Below are 23271 nucleotides of genomic sequence, written 5' to 3' on the forward strand. Positions count from 1 at the left end.
GGGCTGCCATAAGGAGGAAGTTCATTCTGGATGTTCTGGACAGTGTCAGTGAGATCAACGTGGGGTCACCAGCTGAGAGAGTAATGGGATAGGCTGAGGAGAGGCTTGGGTATCATGGGAAATGTTTGAAATTGCCTTTCTAGGAAATGGACTAGGTATTCCGATAAACAATTTCTAAATCATCAACAAAAGAAGTGACTCTGAAGAGCGTGGCAGGCAATACTGCAGCAAGGCTCTGGAGGAAGCTGTGCTGGTCACTGTGCAACCTCGGGCAAGGATTCCTCAGTGCTGCTCTCCTTCCTGTGAAATGGGGTGGTGACAGTGCTTACCTGAGGGCTGTTATTAATAGAAACGTGATGTACAGTTCTTCTTGGGGCACAACAAACATTTCTTTTTTAATATGTAAAGTGCTGGGACAACATATGCACAGCAAGTACATTATCCTTTTTGATGTGCAAGGAAGTTTTTCTTCTATTACTTACACACAGGGGGAGGGAAGAGTGGAATGTGGTAGCACAGTGGGCGTCCACACCATCTGTACACAACTCAGGCACTGGAGTAAGGGGAGATCCTTTACCGTTGTCCCAGATGTAGAGGGCAATCTGTTAGAAGGCAGGAGACCAGCAGTGAAAGAAGGAACTCAACCAATGCCACAAGTATGAGAAGGTATGCAACAGTTCAAGGAAGAGCAATCACACTTGCCTAGGAGCATGTCAATTTGTCAACGTTCAACAGCTCTTTACTTACAAAAATAGTAACTCCATATGTACTAACCTATCTTTTATTAATGACAATAAACTAAGAATCAATATCCTGACCTGAAAAAAATTCCAAAGTTGTTATAAGCAACTAGTGGCCCAATGCACAAAATTCATGCATGTTAAAAGGGAATTAATTAGAGGGAATATTTTAATATTGCTATTTGCCCTTTCTGTATAGTAGAAGTGTCAGAGATAAAAGAAAATTAGTAAAATGTAAATGAAAATATCCCTCCTGTTAGAGTCTAGGGCACACCCCAGGACCTAGAGTCAAGTCCCCGCCAGTGAGCCTCATGCTCTTCAAAAATGCAGGAGACCCAGCCCCGGCCAGCCCCACCCCTGTCAAGTCCCTCTGATGAGGGGCTGCAGCCTTAAGTCCCCCAGCTGGGGGCACAGCCTCACGTCCCCCGGCCCAGCACCAGGGTGGGGAGCGCAACCTGAGGTCCCTGTCAAGCCCAGCAAGGCAGGGGCGCAATCTGAGGTTCCTTGCCCCGGCCAGGAGGCATGCAGCCTCAGGGCCCTGCTTTGGTTGTGACGTTATGGCATCCTGGCTAATTTGCATATTCCTTTATTATATAGATAGATTGTAGGGAAGCTATTATGAGGATTCCCAAACATCACAGAGAAAGATGCAAGAAAATATTATCATGACTGGTTTCCTGCAGTATGGTAATGACCCAATTTGCTGAAAACATTGACTAATGTGGACAAAATATCTTTAAAATCATCATAAATGGCTTGCTAAATTGGCACAAAAGTGTGGACCTTATAAGGACAAAAATGCAAGAGTGAGAACCTGGGACAAGGACACCAAGGACGACAGCCTTCCTCTGGGATGTGGAGTGTCTGATGTGAGTTCCGAGCAGACAGCCTATGACTCACCAAGGTGGGGTGTCTAACAGCAAAGCTTACACAGTGCTGGCAATCTGGAGCTAGATGGAGGGGAAACCACCTCCAAATCTCCTCTGGGATTTTGTAACCAAAACTTAGGCCTCCCTAACTGTACCATTTATGTGGTCCAAACACCTCAGGGGGATTTAAAGTGGCCCCACATCAGTACAACTGGCAGCAAAAGCAAATACAAGTCCTTGCTGAGGAGCCAGGACCTCGATGCAGGACTTGGAGGGTTGTGAGACAAAGTTCCAAAGGAGCAGGACCACTCAGAGAACCTACAAAAACACAAAGAAATTAGCTGATGAGCAAGCACCAGCAGACACAACTTCATCCAGATTGGCCAGGGTGGAATGACCTCGGTGAGGAGAGATGCACGGGTGGGGGGATAGTGGGATGCGCTATTAGGGAATACAGGAGACATGAGTTCCTGATTACTGATACTTTTATATCAGAAGACATGAGTTCCTGATTACTGACACTTTTGACCAATAAACCATGACATACCTCATGTTTCAAATCTATTGTAAAGTCGGACCTCAGGGCCTCACTCTTTAACCTCTTCGTAAGCCTAGAAAATAGAGACAAATTGAGGGTTTTTCTTAAAACAGCAGAAGTGTCAAACAAGAATAAAACATTCTTGAGATTTTCCCATGTTTTAAAAAAGGCAAAAGTACAAATTTTAAGATAAAAACAGGAATTTAATATCTGTGATATGAAGGACTATGAAAATGCAAGGACTGTCTCAAATGCAGCATTAATTATTACAACATCTAGCATATAATGCAAAATACAATAAATGCCTTTTTTTTTTTTTACTTCTGATAATCCTTACAATCCTAACTATTGACAGAGGAAGAAAAAGATAGAAAAATGAAAAGCTTGCATTTCACTCTCCAACTTCTACCCAAATGAATTACAATTTGTGGAGACTTTAGTGGAAGAGAGCATGCAGTGTTGGGGGAGAATGTCATTTTCTTGCTTGAAAAATCTTCAGTGTCTCCTTGCAATGCATCATCCCCCTAGGCTCAGGCATGCCTCTCCACCACCCCCTGTCCCCTCAGCCCCTCAGCACTCATCTGCCCCAAGGAGGGCACACTCCTGCCTGTCCTCCTCTCCTGCTGCACTGCTACCTCAAAAGCCTTCACCCGACCTTTACTTGGCAAACTTTCTTCAAAACCAAACTCAAGGCCACCTTCCCTGTGAAACCTTTCCAGACTTACCACCAGAACAAATGAAAACGTCCTTTGCTCCCAGAGGAGGAGGCACCTCCCATTAGCTTTATCACGTTCGCTAGTCTGTTGTGCACACATCTTTCCCTGTGCTGCACCTTCTGAGTCCTGCCAGCACTGCCCCCTGTGCCTGGCCAAAGTGAGCGCTCAGCGAGCAGCCTCAATCGACAGGCAGTATATTGTTTGAATCCAAGCTGAGAGAGGTAGAATTACACACTTACTAAGACCACTGGGGTTCCATATGGTTCTATAGGTTCATTACAGGGTTAGAGATTCCAATTATAAACCTCCTAATATAAGTTTTAAGTATAAAGAAATAATGGTGATTTTAAAAGAAAGTAGTAATATAATAAGTTCAGAAGTGTTTACTGAATTATTAGCTGGTTAAGCCACAGATATTTCTTTTAAAAAGGTGCTTTTTATTAGAGGAAAGATAAAGAAGAGTTTTAATTTCAGTTCAGTTATAAAGCATTTGTCTCATGGTTGATGCTAACATAGCCTGGTAACAGGTGGCTCCCAAAGAAGCCCCATGCAATCTCTGTCGATTCCTACTCAGTCTCTGCCCACAGAGTTGTGAGTTGGCGAGGGCAATGGCACAGGAACAGACAATATCCTCAGGCATATTCCAATAGTATACATCAAGAGAAAAAAAGATCAATCTGGCAAGGAATCTTATCCAGTTCAAATTCTACTAATTTGGAGCCAATTTTTATAAATAAATGATATCAAGGTAACTTTGGAAACTGGACTCATGCCAAGTGCCTACAACATCTGATCAGACCACAATTAAACTCTGAAACCAGGAAAAGTCACACCTTGCTACAGGCAAGAAACACAAAGCTGTGATCAGAATCCAATGTCAGGCGACACCCATTGTGAGATGGTCACACCACCCATGCCCCTTCTTAACAGACAATAAACACCTCTAAACTGTTAGCCTAAACATGCCCTCTATCTTTGTCTTTAAGTTTCTGTCTCATTCAATTCTTGAATTATTTTATTTGGGGGGAACCTCAGAGAGGTGAAAAGTGAAGACCAAGGACTGTCTCTTTAAGATAAATAATGACAGCCGAAACCGGTTTGGCTCAGTGGATAGAGCTTCAGCCTGCAGACTGAAAGGTCCCAGGTTCGATTCTGGTCAAGGGCATGTACCTTGGTTGCAGGCACATCCCCAGTGGGGGCTGTGCAAGAGGCAGCTGATCGATGATTCTCTCTCATCGATGTTTCTAACTCTCTATCCCTCTCTCTTCCTCTCTGTAAAAAATCAATAAAATATATTTAAAAAAAAAAAAAAGATAAACAATGACCAACTGGAGGATAAATAAATATGTGCACTGACATTTTTAAGTGGCTGTGTCTAGCAGCCCATGGAGTGATGGCTACCTCAAAATCACCAACTTCATGTTGATGGGTCACCTCATGCGGCCACGTGACACTGTGAGCCTAGGTCAGTCACCTGCAAACGTGTTTAGTTCTAAAAGTATGCAGGATATTCCCCTAACATAAAAAGCTAGTCATAGTAGTGGGAACTTATTTTCACCTTTCTATATACCAAGCAAGACAAGCACATGGGTTTTTAAAATGCTAATTTCAATAATCAACAAAGACCCCACCCACAACAATTAAGGCCAGAAATTCAAATTGCTTAGATAAAATATTTCTGCATTAAGTAGTTCCTGTCAAATACGACATTTGATATCCAGCTTTCCTATTTTTAGAAGGCGTTAAGTCTTGACCCAATAACAGTTCTAAGGACACACCAGCTAGACTGGAAACTACAACAGACGTAGAGCCTCTTTGACTCCATTCCAGGAAATCTTCCCATGAGACTTTTCTGGTTCCACTTGCAAGGCGGTCAACAGAGTGAGCTGTTGAAGAAAATCTAGGTAAGGTTTGCTGGTGGAAAAACAATGGAGAGCAGTAACAGTGTTCTGTAGTAACACCTAACTGAAGAAATCACCTTATTGGAAATTAATGAGTTTCTCCAAAGATGCTAGCATGTTTTTATGGATACTATTAGATCCACTGTTAGAATATCCCACAGGCCGAAGCCAGTTTGGCTCAGTGGTAGAGCATCGGTCTGCGGACTGAAAGGTCCCAGGTTCGATTCCGGTCAAGGGCATGTACCTTGGTTGCGGGCACATCCCTAGTAGGGGGTGTGCAAGAGGCAGCTGGTTGATGTTTCTCTCTCATTAACGTTTCTAGCTCTCTATCTCTCTCCCTTTCTCTCTGTTAAAAATCAATAAAATATATTTAAAAAAATAAAAATAAAAATAAAAAATAAATAAAGTTTAAAAAAAAAGAATATCCCACAGGTGGATCACCAGGAAATATTGAGCAGTGTTAATTCAAACCTTACTGATGTGAGACTGCTAGGAGAAATAATATTTTTGGTGGGAAAATAGTGTGTGTCTTGACCACCTTTAAGTAATCAGTTTGTCTGGTGACTTGAGCTGGAGAAACACATTTATAACTGTGACTATACTAGTAAATTGTTCTGCCTACTACATGAGCTAGAAAGTCATGGAAAGGAGTCAGAGGGAATCAACATTTTCGTAGAGGGTGCTGTCCATCATCTACACAATACAGTTTCCCCTTCCTTCTTCCCAAGATATTCCAGTTTTGATTAACTCTTGAGCTCGATAGATGGACTCCAGGGTTAGAATTAGTTTGAGCCTAACCCAATCACTGAAATTCTCTGGCAAGTGTTAATGGTTCAGGGGTTGGTACATGCCTAAAGTTGATCCAACCAATTTCACTTGGACAAGGTCCAACTAAAGACTGAGGATAAGCATTTACTTCCATGATTAGAGAGGTTCTCTTACTCCTGGATATAAATAAAACACATTAGTCCATAGTACTTTGAAACCACAAAGGGAACCAGATTTAGGATGAACTGAAGCTGTGTACTCAGCAGGAGAGACAGAGAGAATCAGGGTCCTCAGCAACAGTGTTGATCTCCTGCAACAACCAACCACAGATCTCACCTTCCACAAACCTCAGACAGCAGTGAGGTTTGAATTCACAAGAATAATATGTCCTGCATCCAGCCTGAGAACTACATAGCTCCCAATTACAGGAGGAAATCAAGTCAGCACGTTAACTTTGGAATGGGGAGAAGCCAACTGGGAAGATCCAGTGTTGCAGTTGATGGAGCTAACTGGTACTTATGCCTCCATTATTCTAACTATAATACCAATTTCTTGAAAAATAAATAAGAATCTCCTATTGGGAGATCTGTATCTGGGTCACATTAGCTGCTTTGCTAAATGGATTATGTCTTTTTTGTTTGTTTGTTTGATTACTTGTCTGTATCATAAGAAAAAGGAAATACAGTCTAAGATAAGCAGAATTTTTAATTTGGTCCTAAGATAGAGTCTGCATTTTTATTTTGTTTTGTTTTTGCTGTCAGTGGAAAGGGAAGAAAGACAGGGAGAAGACCATGAATATTAATTAACTATGTACATCCCATGGTTTGTTGGTAATTGTTCAGTGTTGTGAAAGCAGATGACACTCAATATGGAAGCTAACTGGTGCCTCCTTCCTCTATCATGCTATAATTATGGGGCAAGTATTAGAAATTTTCTGAACTCATAAAAAAGAATAGTCTTTTGGCCCAAATTCTCTTAGCTGTAGCTCTGTACACATACTACTGCAGGGGCCTGAGGTCCTAAGCTTGTCCAAAAGGGAGTGGGTTGGCACTTGTCAACGGGTATTTTCAATGACTTCATAAACACAAGGAAGAAAATGATGTGCCTATAGAACTACCTCTACAGCAGTGTTTCCCAAAGTGTGATACGCGTACCCCCAGGGGTACGGGAAGAGTTTGGTGGGGGTACACGTTGCACTGGAGTTTGGTGGGGATATGCACTGCACCGTGCTTAGCTGCGCCTAATTCTACGTTCTCATGAGTACGAGGGGTACTCAGCATTACGAAAATTATAGAAGGGGTACACATATGTCAAAAGTTTGGGAAACACTGCTCTACAGGACGCCAGGCAGTCCATAACATAAGTGCTGGATATGTGGGCTGGTGCAAAACCTGCAGCCCCAGTTCACAAAGCCCCGGCAGCTGGTCACATGGTGACATGATGTAGGTAGATGAGCCGTGTAATCTGCCAGTGCTTGGTGGCCTCTACACATGTGAGCAGTGAGGCCAGACAGCAGAATCATAGACCCAGAGGTTTTGTACACCAGGTGAAGCCTTAATGCCACCATGGCCAGCAATAAGACTGGACAAAGCTAACCTGTATGAGGATAGTGGGAGTCAAATACATGCTCAAGACACATTACTACCAACCACCTGGTTTAAAAGGGGAAGGTAGGTATTTCTTTTTTTAAAATATGTTCTTTTAAAATTCTTTATTGATTGAATTATTACATGAGTCTTCTTTTTCCCTCATTGACCTCTTCCCCGCTACCCCCTCCCCCAAGCACAAGTCCTCACCCCCCTACTTCTGTGTCCATTGGTTTTGCTCATATGCATGTATATAAGTCCTTTTGCTGATCTCTTATCCCCTCACACACACCTTCCACCTTCCCTCATAGGTTGTAGTCTTTTTGATGCTTCTGTCTCTGGCTCTATTTGTGTTAATAAGTTTTTATTGATTTCAGAGAGGAAGAGAGGATAGAGAGAGAGAAATATCAATGATGAGGGCAAATCATTGATCAGCTGCCTCCTGCATGCCCCAAACTGGGAATCAAGCCTGCAACCCAAGCATGTGTCCTGAGCAGGAATCAAACCAGGACCTCTAGGTTCATGGGTCAATGCTCAACCACTGAGCCAAGCCAGCCAGGTGAAGATAGGTATTTCTTACACCTAACTCAATAAAAGGTGAATTGTATTCAGCATTGAAATAGGTTTCCAAGAAGGTCCTTGCTAGCTGGGAAAATAAGGATGGAAGAAGAAAGGTGAAACTCTCTGGACTAGCAGGATTTGCATCCAGGATGAGACGCCTCCAAGTTCAGAGGGGTGGGATGGAGAAAGCAGTTATGCTGGCTTCAGAGAAATGGCTATACCCCTGGGCTTACTGTACAGGCTCTTTGTAGGTCTGTTGGTTTCCTCTTTGGCTCTGAGGGAAGGAGGTGCTGTCTGCACTCAGAGAACATCATAGGACAGGTTATAGCTGCCCTTGTCCCTCTCTCAAGATAAAGGCAATTCTCTCTCCTCAGGACCCATGCCCTCTGCCCCAGCACATCTAAGAATGGAGCAGGGAAACTGAGGATCCTCCTGGACATGCCTGGTGAAGACTGGGAGCAGGCCGTCCTTGTTCAGCTGTTTCAGGACAGGCACAGAGTCATGGTTTTAGTTGAAGATAACAGAATCCACTGTTGCCAGTTTAAGCACAAAATACATTTATAAAAGCATATAGATGGCCCATGGGATTACTGGAAAGTCAGAAGAAACTCTAGGCTGAGATTGCCAGAATAATCTGACAGAAATGGGTAGTCAAGGGATTGCGGCCTCTGCCTCCATTAGGAAGCTGCTAAGCATCAGGGAGCCACTGTCTTGGCTGCCAGACCCCAAATGATCCCTCTCCTATCATAACCTCTCAGGTGAATGGACCCAAATGCGTTATCTCCTTCCCTTTACAACTCAGTTCCCAAAGAGAATTCTCCATGGGACACTGACCTGGTGGAAGTTGCCTCCCCTCCCCGCCCTCCCTCCACGCGGGACTGTTCCCCAGCAGGAAGGAAGGCTAAACAGCACGGAGTGTTGTTGTAATTTTTGGATTCTTAACAGAAAATATTATTAACCTTGAAAATATTTTGTCAAGAAAGGGATTACATTGTAAGGAACTTTCAAGTGTTAAGGGACTCGTCACGCTGTTTCAGCGAGCCACTAATGACTACAACTGGCCAGGAAGCTTTTCAAGACTCCAAACCCTAGATACAGCACACTTCATGTAAGAAATAGAAACCTTTCACCCTTGAAGACATAAAGGTCACAACTGTTTTATCATCTTTCCATTCCTTAAAAAATTAAAACCCATAATAATTAATCTGAAGAACTCAGATTAATGAGGACCTGTTAATTACCACATTTCTCCAGAATTACCAATTAATTATCTTTATTTTCCACATCTAAAGAAACCATCATAAAATTAAATAAATAGTAAAAAAATAAAATAAACACCAAATAAATAAATAAATAAATAAAAATAAAAATAAAAAAGCATTATTGCAATTATACACACAAAGAGCTGGGTATGAATATCTACAATGCCTCCTGACCCTCTGTGTGACCCATGTTTAAGCATGTATATCCATACACCTGACTAGTAATCAATTGCCAATCCCAAACATGTTACCGATTTGCTTTCTTACTGACAAAGTCAGGCCTATTTATTATTGACTAGATCCATTATCAACAGTAATGACTCTCTTTTGATATCTTATATAATAAAGAGGTAATATGCAAATTGACCATCATTCCAACACACAACTCAGTATTAATATATATTAATATACTAGAGGCCCAGTGCATGAAAATTCATGCATTAGAGGAGGGGCATATCTCAGCCTGGCCTGCCCCTTCTCACAGTCCAAAAGCCCTCAGAGGCGGGAGGCAATCCAGTGATCATGGGAAGGCCACACCCCCATCACACCTCTGCTGCTACCAGTGCCAGCAGCACAAGCCTTGGCCAGCCCTGGTTACCTGAGCTTCAGATGGCCCTGGGTAGTTGGGTAGCCACCATCAGAGGCTTGCCTACACCTTGGGCCAGCCCTGGGCAGCTGGGAGACTGAGAGGACCAGGGGACTCTGGAGGCAGGCACACGGATCAGCTGGACCCACTTGGGGGAGGGCCCAGCTGTGCTGTGCACCTGCCACCCTGGCTAGGCTGAGGGACTGGGTACCACCATCTTGTGGCTGTGGGCACCACAATCTTTGAGGGTGTGTCAGTCAATTAGCATATTCCTTCTTATTGGCTATGGGCTCTGCCATCTTTGTGATGGTGTGATGGTCAATTTGCATATTCCCTCTTTATTAAATAGAAGATACACACATATATATCCTATATAATAAAAGCCTAATATGCTAAGTGTCTGGTCATCTGGTCAACCAATCAAAGCATAATATGCTAATGATATGTTAAGACCGCTCAACTGATGACCATGACATGCACTGACCATCAGGGGGGAGATGCTCTGACTGGTAGGATAGTTTACCGCTGGGGATTGAGATAGGCTGAGTGAAATAGGCTGAACATGCCCTGGAGCCCTCCCGTGGTCCCTCCTCAGCTGGCCAACCTCCTCCATCCCTCCCCAGCCCCAGTTGTGCACTGGTGGGTTCTTTGGCCTGGCCTTCATCCTCCCGCAATCCAGGACCCCTCAGGGGATGTTGGAGAGATGGTTTTGGCCTAATCCTGCAGACCAAGCCAAGGGACCCCACTGGTGCACAAATTCATGCACCAGGTCACTAGTATATGTATATCTATCTATCTATCTATCTATCTATCTATCTATCTATCTATAGAGAGAGAGAGAGAGATTTTTAAATAGTGAGGGAGAGGGAAAGAAACATTACTATGAGAAAAAAACATTGATCAGTTGCCTCCTTCATGCACCCTGACCGAGAATCAAACCCACAACCTGGTTACATGCCCTAGGGAGAAATGAACTGGTAACCTTTTGGTACAAAGGTCAATGCTCAACCAATGAGACACACCAGTCCGGGCAACAACAGTAACAACACATGAAGGTAGACTTCTCAGAGCATGTATGTGCCCTCCCTTAGTCTCAAGATTTATTTTTTGTTTGTTTTAGTTTTTATTGAATACATTGGGATAACATTGGTTAATAGAATTATATACTGTAGGTTTCAGGTGTATAATCCATCACCTGTATATTGTATTGTGTGATCACTATCACAATTTATTATTCACCTTATTTTGCAAGTGAGTAATAAGGAAGCACAGAGGGGTTGAGTGATGAGTCTGAGGGGAATAATAAGTGATGAGGCAGAAGAAAAGACCCCTCCAGGACTTTCCGCTCTACCACACACTGCCTCTGGCTGAAAACCTATTTAAGATCCATCAATTGTAACACTCAACAAAATAAAAAAAATCTAATAAATTCTTACTTGTTTAAAAGTGGAATACTAAGGGCCCAGCCAGCAGCAAAGTCTGGGTATTTAAAAATTGTAGGATCTTCAGAAAAGGCATAATGGTGAATTATTGTAGATTCTTCATCATGTAATGCTTTTCCTAAAAACCAGTCCTGTTAAATAAGGATATAAAATGTCATTTAAAAATTTTTTCATGTCACACCAAAAACAGTCATATAAGTAGTTTTAGTTTATTAACCCTTTGCACTCCGAACCATTCTGGACATTGGCTACCAGCTACTCGACGCTGACGGCGGAAACGTGTGTTGAATTAACTCAATTCCCCGTAATCACTAATAAACTGCAATGTCCCCTGAGAGGGGACATCCGAGTGATATGCTAGAATTCCGATGTCCCCTGAGAGGGGACAGCGGAGTGCAAAGGGTTAAATATTTGAGGTAATAGAGAATTAGCACAGGTTATTTGTTTTTTTATTTTCTTGACAAAAATATAACTAATATTCATGACAGTTAATATAGCATAATTTATGTCTATTATGTCTATAGAATAATTTAATATATCACCAGAATAAATAAAATCTACTCATACCATAATTATATAAGTAGTATTTTGTAAAATATTCCATATCAAAACATTATTAAGGCAAAGAAAACAGTTTACTTTACACCCCATGGAAGTTTGCAAAGAATTTGAAAAACTCCTTCCAAAATCAGTGCCTATTTTATTCATTTATTCATTCATTTGCTCCATTAACATATATTATTAACTATTATCAATTACAATTTAACTTTGATTCCATACCAGACAGGAACATAGCTTATACAATAGTGGGAAGACAGAAAATAAGGAAATAAAGTGAGTTCAGATAGTGACTGCAATGTGCTATGATGAAAATGTACACAGTGACCAGGGGACTACCTTGGAAAGAGGTAACAATTAAACTAAAGAGCAAGTACTATCAAGCAGCTAGTTATGCACAAATCTGGGGAATAACAGTCAAGGCAGTCAATACAAAATCCCTCAGGTGGGAAAGAGCTTGATACATTTGATGAAAGAAGGAAACGTAGTGGGGTTAGAATATACTGGAAGTGAAGAAACAAGGTATAAGAAAGGCAGAAGATAGACAAGAGTGGGTTTTACATGCCAATGGAATACAACATAGACTTTATTCTAAATGCAATGGAAGATTCCCACTTTTGGCCACAACAGAACAGCCTGGCTCAGGCCTACTTTCCCACTGATGACAAGTATAAAAGCTGGAGAAATTACTTAAAGAAAATAATTGAGAGCATCTGAAAACAACAAAGTCAGTAAGGGCTAATTTCCCAGAGAAAAGATGTGCCCGACAATGGAAACCCCATATTCATCTCCTTTTACTCTCAGGATTTGCTGATTCCCAGAGCAGAGAGAAAAACAGCACAGAAAGCAGAGCTGAGGACTCTGCAACCTCACTAGACTAAAACAGAGGCTGGAGCTGGAGATTGCCCAAAAGGTAGATTTAAGAGGACCCCATTAAAGTGAGCCCAAAATGTCGTGTGTAATCTTTCTTCAATACCAGAGCCAAAGGAAGAACCAAGAAGTAAGTGGAAAGTGGCAGTGGAGAGGCTAAAGAGCTGGGCACAGACTTCAGCAGTGATGCAGGGGAGCCCCACGCTGAAGGACAGGGTCTGCCAGGGGAGAAGGGGCCTAAGAGTAAGGACACAGACCTGTCCAGAAAAGGTCTACAACCTAGAATATTAATTTCTCCTGTAGGATGGGTGGTCATCCACAGACTCTAATTTTTCACATAAAATATCTGTTGTTTAGTGAAAAATTACAAGGTATGACAAGCAACAAGACCACACCAAAAACAAAAATAAAAATAAAAAACAGAAACCTATAGATAAATCAGATTTTGCAGTTATCAAAAACATAAATATGATTCATATAGTTAATGAAATAGCTGAGAAGATGAAGAATTTTACCAAAGAACTAGAATATATAAACAAGACTCAAATGGAAATTCCCAAATTGAATAATACAATAACTGAAGTGAGAAATTCAAGAGGATATTAGACAAAAGAGAAGAGAAGATTAGTGGCCTCTAAGGCAAGTCAATAAAAAAAAAATATCCAGATTGATATACAAATAAATAAATAAATAAGAAGCAGGAAAGTACAAAGAAGAGCATAAGAGCAATATGGGATACCAAGAAAAGATTGAAAATATATAAAATAGGAAACCCAGAATAGAAGGAGAAAAAGAATGAAACGGAATCAATTTTTATAGAAATACAGGCTTAGAATCTTCTAAAACTACAAAAGTCATCAAGCCATTGATTCAAGAAGCTCTATAAACTCCATTCAAGACAAATACAAAAAGGCCCTGGACACCAGGTAGCTTAGGTGGTTAGAACGTCCTCCTGATACTCCAAGATTTCGGGTAAGATCATCAAATGGTGAATGCATAAATAAGTAGAACAACAAATCTTTCTTTCTTTCTCTCTCTCTCTCTCTCTCTCTCTCTCTCTCTCTCTCTCTCTCTCTCATCTCACTCATCAATAAATAAAATAATTAAAATTTAAAAGGCAAAAACAAAGAAAACTGCACATAGGTATATGTTGGTTGAAAGATTGTATATAGAAAATTTTAAAAGTAGTTGGGAAGGATATACATAATTCTGTCAAAGGAATAAAAATAAGACATACAACAGACATTTAAAAAGAAAAAATCAAATCTGAAAGACAGTAAAATAATATCTTTATAGTGATAGAAGACTTCGGCCAACCAAAAATGCTGTATCTAGTGAAAATATCTCAGGTGGAATGGGAAGCCGCTGGAAGTTTTCAAGCAGGTAAATGAAATTTAGAGGCTAGAGCAGTGGTCAGCAAACTCATTAGTCAACAGAGACAAATATCAACAGTACAACAATTGAAATTCCTTTTTAGAGCCAAATTTTTTAAACTTTATCTCCTTCTAACACCATTTCTTCAAAATAGACTCACTCAAGCCATGGTATTTTGTGGAAGAGCCACACTCAAGGGGCCAAAGAGCCACATGTGGCTCACGAGCTGGAGTTTGCCAACCATGGGGCTAGAGTACTAGCATGGCAAGAGCAGAAACAAGAAGATGAGCTAGGAGGCTCTAATAATGGTCAAGCCAAGAGATGATGAAAGCACCAGAGTGGTAGTATTAAATATGGAGAGAAGATGAATGACAGGCACATTTTGAAAGTACAGTCAACTAAACATGCATACATAGGATTGAGGAAAAAAGAGGAATCAGTCATGATGCTAGGTTTTTCATATGAGCAACTGGATAGATGGTAATGCCATTTCTGAGGTGAGAAAGACTAACGATGGAAGGGATTTAAAGGGTCATTAAGAGTTCAGTTTCAGACATATTGAATTTGAGGTTCCTATTAGATGAATAAGTTGAGGTTTTAATTAGGCAGTTAGATATACAAATAAGGAGCACATGGCTCACTCCCTTGGTTTCTTCACCCTCTGCTCAAATGTGATCTGATCAGTGAGATGTTCCCTGAACATCCTACATAGAATAAGCCCACCCTAATCTACCCTTTATCCCGCTTATTCGGCTTTATTTTCTCCATAGCACCAATAACCATCTTACACATTATTTGCATTTTTGCTTATTACTTATCTTTCCTGAAACAAGAATAATCCCTGACTGTGGGCAGGGCTTTTGTCCATTCTATTCACTACTGTGTTCCTGGAACACCTAACATTATTAAGTGCTCACTAGTTTTTTGTTAAAAGCAAGCAAAGGACAGCTTTAAAAGGCAACCACCCCCTATAAAAAAGAAACTAAAGCATATAATTTAAACCAAGAAGCCTGAGTTCTAATAATTTTACATATTTTTTCTTTCCAACCATCATCACCTCACTTTCTATTCCTAATCTTACATAATAATAAACATGTAAATTGACTGTATCTCCACTACACTCACAACCAATCAGAGTGAGTATGCAAATAAACCCAACAAAGATGGTGGCTAATTTGCATACATACCTGGGTCCAGGGAACCTCCTTGACACCCAGGTCACTCCCAGCCAGCCATCTAGCAAAGGCTTTAGGTTTGGGAAGGGGCCGAGCCTGTGATCGGAGGGGCGGGGGGGGCGGGGAGTGTCCCCTTCCCAAGCCTAAAGCCTGGGGCAGACACTTTAGGCTTGGGCAGGGGCCAAGCCTGGGATTGGAGGGAAGGGGGAAAAAACTAATGGAAACATATCCTCAGGTGAAGATAAAAAGAAAAATAAAGAAAGAAATGTCATATCCTATGAAAGACACATTTTGAAAATGCTTAAAGAAAGTTGTCATTTTTTCATGGTGAAGAGACTGGAGTACATTTTGATGAAAATACCTTGACTGCTGCGGTGACTAGCAGTGGCTGCAGCAGTGGGGTAATGGGGCTGGCTCCTTCCCCTGATCAGCCCAGTCACCTCCCAACAGGGAGCGGGCCTAAGCCATCAGTAAGACATCCCCTGAGGGCTCCCAATATGTGAGGGACAAATTTCATGCACTGGCCCCTAGTCTAAAAAATAAAAGCAGGAGGGATACAGTACTGACTTTTAAGAGCCCCTTTCCATTGTGGTTGTGTCACAAATACCCTCAGAGTCTTAGTGTTGGTCAAGTCAGCAACGGGTCATAAACTTAACCTGTATGTTTAGGTTCACAATTCCACCTGACGTTTTTCTTCTTGATACTTTATAAAGATATTAAGTCATCACTGGGCAACAGGTAATGCATATATGCATATAAGATCTTTTGTTAATCTCTTCCTGCCCACTCTCACCTTCCCTCTGAGATTCATCAGTCTGTCCCATGTTTCCATGCCTCTGATTCTATTTTATTCATCAGTTTATTTTATTCATTAGATTCCTTGTTCATTTATTTTTATTTTTACATAACTGTTGATAGATATGTAAATATTGCCATTTTATTCATATTTTTTTCTTCCTCCTCCTTCTCTTCCTCCTCCCCCTCTTACTCTTCCTAAAGAATACCCTTCAACATTTCATGTAATACTGGTTTGGTGCTAATGAACTTCTTTAGCTTGTTCTTGTCTATGAAGCTCTTTATCTGACTTTCAATTCTAAATGATAGCTTTGCGGGATAGAGTGATCTTGGTTGTACGTCCTTGCTTTTTTATCACTTTGAGTATTTCTTGCCACTGGCCTGCAAGTTTTTGTTGAGAAATAAGCTGACAATCATACAGGTGCTCCCTGATAGGTAGGCAACAGTTTTTCTCTTGCTGCTTTTAAGACTTTCTCTTTGTTTTTTGCTCTTGGCATTTTAATTATGATGTGTCTTGGTGTGGACCTCTTAGGGTTTCTCTTGTTCGGCACTCTCAAAACTTCCTGGACTTATATGTCTATTTCTTTCACTAGAGAGGGGAAGTTTTCTGTCATTAGTTCTTCAAATAGACTTTCCATATCTTTCTCTCTCTCTTCTCCTTCTGGCACCCCCATAATATGAATATTGGTACACTTGAAGTTGTACCAGAGGCTCCCTACACTATCTTCAAAGTTTTGGATTCTTTTTTCTTTTTGCTCTTCTGATTGGGTGTTTTTTGCTTCCACATATTCCAAAAATAGTTAATTTAATCCTTGGAATACTCTATTCTATTGTTGAATGCCTGTAAATTATTCTTTACTTCAGTTAATATATGCTTAATTCTGACTGATCCTTTTTCAAGTCTTTGAAATTCTCACTAAGATCCTTGAAAATCTCATTAAGTCCTTTGAAGCTCCTTGAGTAACCTTATAACCATGGTATTGAACTCTGTATCCAGTAGTTTGTTTTCTTCCATTTCTTTCATATGTAACATGTTTCTTTAGCTCTGCATTTTTGGCTACTTCCCTGTGTTTGTGTCTATGTATTAGATAGAGCTGTTATGTCTCCTGGAATTGGTAGAGTGGCCTTGTGTATTATGTGTCCTGTAAGGCCCACTGGCTCAGTCCCCCCAGTCACCTGAGCTGGACACTCTAGGTGTGCCCCTGTGTGGGTTGTGTGCACAGTCTCGTTGTAGTTGAGTCTTGATTGCTGTTGGCTATCACTGGGAAAAATTGGCCTTCAGACCAATTGGCTATGAGAACCAGCTGCGTCTACAAAGGAAGAGCTGCTATGTATTAGATATCCCTATGAAGCAAGACTTGTTTCAGTAGGGCCTTGGTGCTCACTGAGTCTGCCACTTGAATGTGTCACTTATGGATGTGCAGAGTTGTAATCTGGAATGGTCTGAAGCTGTCCATGGGGCACACTGGCTCTGGGGCTTCCTGGGAGGTGCAAAGTCAGGCACTGCCTGGGGACATCTGGCAGGAGATGCAGAGATCTGCAGATGGCTTCTATTTGTACTGGGCAAGTAGGTGCCAAGACAAGGCTCAACTGTCTAGGAAGGCAGGCTGGTGCTAGTGCCAGGTCTTGGGCCTTTTACTGATAGGTTTGGGACATGCTAACTCCAGCTCCTGCTTGTGTAAAGGATAGGGCATTCATATGGAAAGGCAGCTGCAAACAGCTTAGGTGGGGACTGAGATTTGATGGGACTGAGTCTCAGGGAATCACCAGGGTAGAAGAAACAGTGTGGCCACACTAATAAAAACTCAGATATGGCTGCCAGTCAGTCAGCTCTGCAATGGGAGAGGTCCCAGCACAGGAATAATGGCCCCAGCAAGCAACCCTACCTGGGAGAAAGCTGCCCCCAAGCTCCTGCTCTGATGTCTAACAGTCCAGTTCCTCCCTGTACGTCCCTGGACTCGCCCAAAGTCACTGCCCAGTGCTGGAGCTCAACGGAGCAAGACTGTAAGAGGAACACCTGGGATTTCAGCAGCCTCCGTGTCACTCAGCCACAATCCAGACTTGAAGTTACAGGGACTTCTCTTCTGGAACCCTGGGCAGGGGGTCTGGTGTGTACCTGGGACCCCTTGCTCCTCATGGGAGCCTTGGAGATAACCCTCCCAATTAAAAAATGCCAACGTGGGTGCTGGACCATCTGGTTCCACGCTTCCACCCCTCCTACCAGTGCTCTCTCCTTTACTTCTTTATCCTTGATGTTTCTATATCTCTCTCCTTTCCTCTCTGAAATCAATAAAAATAAATGTATAAAAAATAATAAAAGAGAAAAGATAAAAGAAAATGTTAATAACACAGATGAAAATCCAAGAAAAAAGTTTAAGCAATTGAAATTAGAAGAAAAATCCAAGAGCAATCAGCCAAAAAAGAGGAAATTAGCGTTGGCTCTGAATCTGAGGATGAAGATAATGCTATCAGGAGAAAAGGCGATTGAGTTTGAATAGAAACAAACTTTCTGGAGATAAATTTGGAAAAGTTCATATTATACAATCAACAGAACCTTCATTGAGAAATTCCAACCCTGATGAGATAGAGATAGACTTTGAAACACTGAAAACAACAATACTGAGGTAGCTAGAAAAATATGTTGCTGAATGTCTAAGAAAAAGACCACTAGAACCTCATGGTAAGAAAATAATGAAGTTCAAAGAACTACATTCACAGAAAGAAAAAAAAAAAAGAAAAAAAAAAGAAAGAAAGGAAAAAAAAAAAGGAGTTGAAAAAGTGATTATTGGATGTCAATATGAGTTAAATTCTAGAAAATGTGAACCAAAATCTGAGAAAACTCCATCATCCAAGACTAATGTTGAAATTTGTTCCCAAATGAGTGAAAGCAGCAGCAGTTCGTCAGAGTCTGAAAGTAGTAGCAGTGATTCAATTTCTTCAGACAGCAGTGATTCCGAATCAGAAATGTTATCTAAATTACTGAAGTGAAACAGAATGATTCTCCTTCTAAAGAGAAAGTAAAGATGCAATCTTCTATGCAAGACACAACATCTTATTCTATTGCCCTTTTTCATCAGACTACACATTCAAGTGGAACACCACCAGATCACCACAAGTTAGCACTAATAATCAAGAATTACAACATATGCAGAGTGCAAAGAGCATTTCACCTTTATAAATCCTGCCTCCCTCGTGTGATTTAAAAAGTCACTTGAGTGGCCTAACTGTGATGCATCCGTCTGGTGATGATACAATGGTTTTCGTGTGTGAATGTCAAATTTCTGTACAGAAGGATATACAAATCAAGAATGCAGACTCTTAGAAAAAAGTTAGACAAACCAGTCAAAATGTCAGGTGTCCTTAGGTGAGCTCTTCAACCAATTTAGAAAAGCAGCAATAGAAAAAAAAAGTAAAAGCTCGAACACAGGAACTAATATAGAAACAGCTGGTATAGAATACAAAGCAAGCAAAAGTATTTCAAGAAAATCAGAGGTACCCTGGATTCACTCTAAAATATTTTTCAAGTAATATGCAAAACAAGTACCTTGGAGATGAGCAAAAAGAACATCAGCAGTCATTGGTAGCTCAAGAGAACAGTAAACTCTGACTTCTCAAAGACTATAATTTAGAATAAGGAAGAAAGAGCAAGAGTAGAGGAGGAGAGAAGCAAGGGCTAGTGACATTGATCTGACTCTTCAACAATGTTTAAAAACAACTTTGATTAAAACTCAGCTTTTGAATTAACCATTAACTTAAAATGAATAAAAGATTAAGCTGTATATGGCAAAATGACTATTTTCAGACACCAAGACACCAATCTTAGTGTTGTATTTTGACTGCTCTAAAGTGATTAAACAATTTTTACTACATTTCTTAATAGGTATATGTTCATTTTTAAATGACATGATTACAGGAAATTTTATAATATTGGATCCCTAAAAATTTAATAAATTCCCAGATGTTATTCATTTTATAAATTATTATCTGCTATGTATTATAGGTCTTAACAATGAAAATCCAAAAGAGATAGTCACTGCTTGTTTAAAAATGAATAATATGTAAAGTTGTATCAAAAACAGTTCCAGGGGCAGAGGAGGGTGGGTGAGTGGGAAGAGATCAACAGAAGAACTTGTATGCATATATACATAACCCATGGACACAGACAATAGGCTGGTGAAGGCCTGAGGTGGAAGGCGGGTGGGTTAGAAGAGTTCAGTGGGGCAGAGGGGAGGGGGGAAGGGCATATATTTAATACTTTCAAAAATAAATATATATATATTTTTAAAGACATAGATCCTGTTGAGTTTTTAACTTTTAAAACAAATATCTGTCTGCCTTAAAAAATATTTAGAACATCAAAGAAATAATAATTGGTCTCTTTGAGTATCAGGTTATGTAAGATTTTCTGCTAATTATATATTCAAAATGTATATTGATTAATTCAAATAAAATATTACCTATGGTTTGGAAGATGTTAAACTTGAGGCAAAAAAAACTAACAGTAAGTATTAATTATGTATATAAATCTATAGGAACTTATACAGCGCTTCTTAACATGTATGTGTGATAGCAATGGATGTTTAAATCTTAATTATAGTAAAGTTCTTTATTTAATTCTGTAAAATATTTTTCTTTCATTATTCTCAGGTTGCTATAATGTACAAATCATTGTATCAGCTCCATGCATTTAAAAACATTGGACTCTGGAAGTGTAAAAGATTAGGGCACTATTCTGATACCTCTATAGTAAAAGTTAAAAATGTTTATGTATTATAGAGAGAAAAGAAAAAGAAAAAATGCCAGTTTAAACATTCAATAATAGGAATTGCTTGTGGCACATTTAAAGGATAAAATTATAAATAGACATTAAAAATTATAATTACTGCCAACAGATTGTAGAATAATGCAAACAAAAATTAAAGTCAAGACATGTCAGCATATGCACACTTATATTAAAGGCATACAGTGGGAAAAATAAAGACTTCATCAAGATATGAAAATTTGCCGAAACTGGTTTGGCTCAGTGGATAGAGCGATGGCCTGTGGACTGAAGGGTCCCAGGTTCGATTCTGGTCAAGGGCATATACCTTGGTTGCGGGCACATCCACAGTGAGGGGTGTGCAGGAGGCAGCTGATCGATATTTCTCTCTCATCCATGTTTCTAGTTCTCTATCCCTCTCCCTTCCTCTCTGTAAAAAAAAATCAATAAAATATATATATATTTTAAAAAGATTTGAAAATTTATAGAAATAACCTGGAAAGGCAATTTAACAAAGATTAATTATTTTAATAAAGATTTAAATTTTTTTAAATATATTTTATTGATTTTATACAGAGAGGAAGGGAGAGGGATAGAGAATTAGAAGCATCAATGATGAAAGAGAATCATCGATCAACTGCCTCTTGCACACCCCCTACTGAGGATGCCTGCAACCAAGGTACATGCCCTTTACCGGAATCGACCCCAGGACCCTTCAGTCCACAGGCCGACGCTCTATCGGCTACCACTGAGCCAAACCGGTTTCAGCAAAGATTTAATTTTTAAAATATTGTACTTTAGCATGAATTTGCATTAGTAAGAATGACAGGAAGATACTGAAGGGTAAAAATGTCAGAATAAAACAAAATAACTATACTCTACCACATTACATCATATTATTTTTATGTAGTTTATTTGTGTCAATAGCCAAGCCAGACTTGCTTTATACTTTTATTTCTAAAATGTCAAATAAGGGGGCGGGAGGAGGCGGGGGGTGTGAGTGAGGGGACAACACTGGTTTGAGCTAATTTCAACATCATGTAATTCCTACTCCTAAGTGCTAGCTTTAAAAGAAATAAAGCAGCCTAGATTTCCACCCCCCCCCCCCACCCTACGGCAGAGTTCAGAAAAAAAGGGGGGAATCATCTCAGTTTTACTCTGTTCTTGCTTTTCATGAACTTGCTTTGAACTTTTGAATTTATTCCAATTTTCATTAAAAAAAAAAAACTCTGTGAGTCACCTTCTTCTAAAGAGAATTAGAGCTATGGATAATGGAAAAATAATCTTCAGGTGAAATGAACACTTGGGGGAGATTAAAACTCCTACATCCTGAAAAAGAGTTGGGAGTTTTTCCCAAGTCAAAAGGAAACATAAATGCATAACAAATGTTTTACATAAAACATGGCAAAAGGTACATAGATGCTGGTTAGCTTCATCTCAGACATGGTCATAATTCTTCTCTCCTCTGAAATAATTTTTTTTAACCTAACAACTCTCTCATTCAATTACACTGTATCTTCCCAGAAAGCAAATCATGCAGAAAAACTACAATGGATCCTTCAAGCATGTAAACAACATCGAAACTGGTGGTCTTATGACAGTAACAAACGTTCTAGTGTTTGAGAAATCTAATGTTCACTGACCCCAGCTTTTAGGGTCTATTATCAACAAACCAAACAGGCAGCCAAAAGCCACCTTTCCTTCCCGGGGTCCTCATTAAACCTGACCCAGTTCTGAGTGGGCATCAGAACATGGATGGGCCAGGCAGGCATCCATTAGTATCGGAAATGGACCATTCTGTTCATTCCAAGTTTAAAGAATTCTATGAGGTGATCAGGGTGTAACCTAGGCTTCTCCAGAACCGAGAAGCTTGATTTATTCCCAAGATGCCTCTGAGTCAGCCCTCTACACCTGCAGGGGCACGGAACGGAGCCTAGGAGGAAAGCTGACCTCACAGGATAACTCAGTTGTTCACAAGTGTTTATTGATCCCCCTATTAAGTATTCAATACTCCACTAGTGCTAAGGATTAGAAGTAAACAAGAGCCAAGAAGATGGGAAACCATAAAAATATTAGAGGAACCAACAGGCAGCAAAATCTCAGACATATGCCAAAGCAGTATCTTGACCAGTACAACTCCTAGAGCAATGGCAACTAAAGAGAAAATAAATAAATGGGATTAGATCAAAATAAAAAGCTCTACACAGCAAAAGAAACCATCAACAAAACAAGAAAGCTCACTGCGTGGGAGAACATATTTGCCAATGTTATCACCAATAAGGGTTTAATCTCCCACATTTACAGGGAACTCATACAACTTAACAAAAGGAAGATAAACAATACTATCAAAAAATGGGCAATGAACCTAAATATATACTTTTAGAAAAAGGACACATGAAAGGCCAAGAGACACATGAAAACATGCTCAAGTCACTAATCATCTGATAGATGCAAATCAAAATGACAATGTGGTACCATCTCACACCTGTCAGAATGGCTATCATCAAGTCAACAAACGACAAGTGTTGGCAAGGATGCAGAGAAAAGGAACCCTCATGCACTGCTTGTGGGAATGCAGACTGGCGCAGCCATTGTGGAGAACAGTATGGAGTTTCCTCAAAAAAACTGAAAATGAAATTCCCATTTGGCCCAGTGATCCTGCTTCTAGGAATATATCACAAGAAATTAGAAACACCAATCAGAAAGAATATATGCACCCCTATGTTCATAGAAGCACAATTTACCATTACTAAGATTTGGAAACAGCCTAA

General features: G+C 40.2%; 1 protein-coding gene and 1 long non-coding RNA gene across 4 annotated transcripts in view; both read right to left on the reverse strand.

The window, feature by feature from the left end:
• LOC311619937 overlaps positions 1–23271 on the reverse strand; it is a 342372-nt gene that overhangs the window by 52956 nt on the left and 266145 nt on the right. The window lies entirely within an intron of this gene.
• The window catches only part of B3GLCT (beta 3-glucosyltransferase), a 142292-nt gene that overhangs the window by 52956 nt on the left and 66065 nt on the right, over positions 1–23271 (reverse strand). For all 3 annotated transcript variants that reach the window (XM_084878581.1, XM_084878582.1, XM_084878580.1), the window contains 3 exons: positions 10964–11100; positions 2157–2220; positions 483–602 (listed from right to left, as the gene is read on the reverse strand). In XM_084878581.1, coding sequence (XP_084734707.1) covers positions 483–602; positions 2157–2220; positions 10964–11100 — 321 coding nt within the window. The remainder of the gene's footprint in view (positions 1–482; positions 603–2156; positions 2221–10963; positions 11101–23271) is intronic.

This window comes from Pipistrellus hanaki (assembly GCF_964339955.1).
Source record: "Pipistrellus hanaki genome assembly, chromosome: 3".
Lineage (NCBI taxonomy): Eukaryota > Metazoa > Chordata > Mammalia > Chiroptera > Vespertilionidae > Pipistrellus > Pipistrellus hanaki.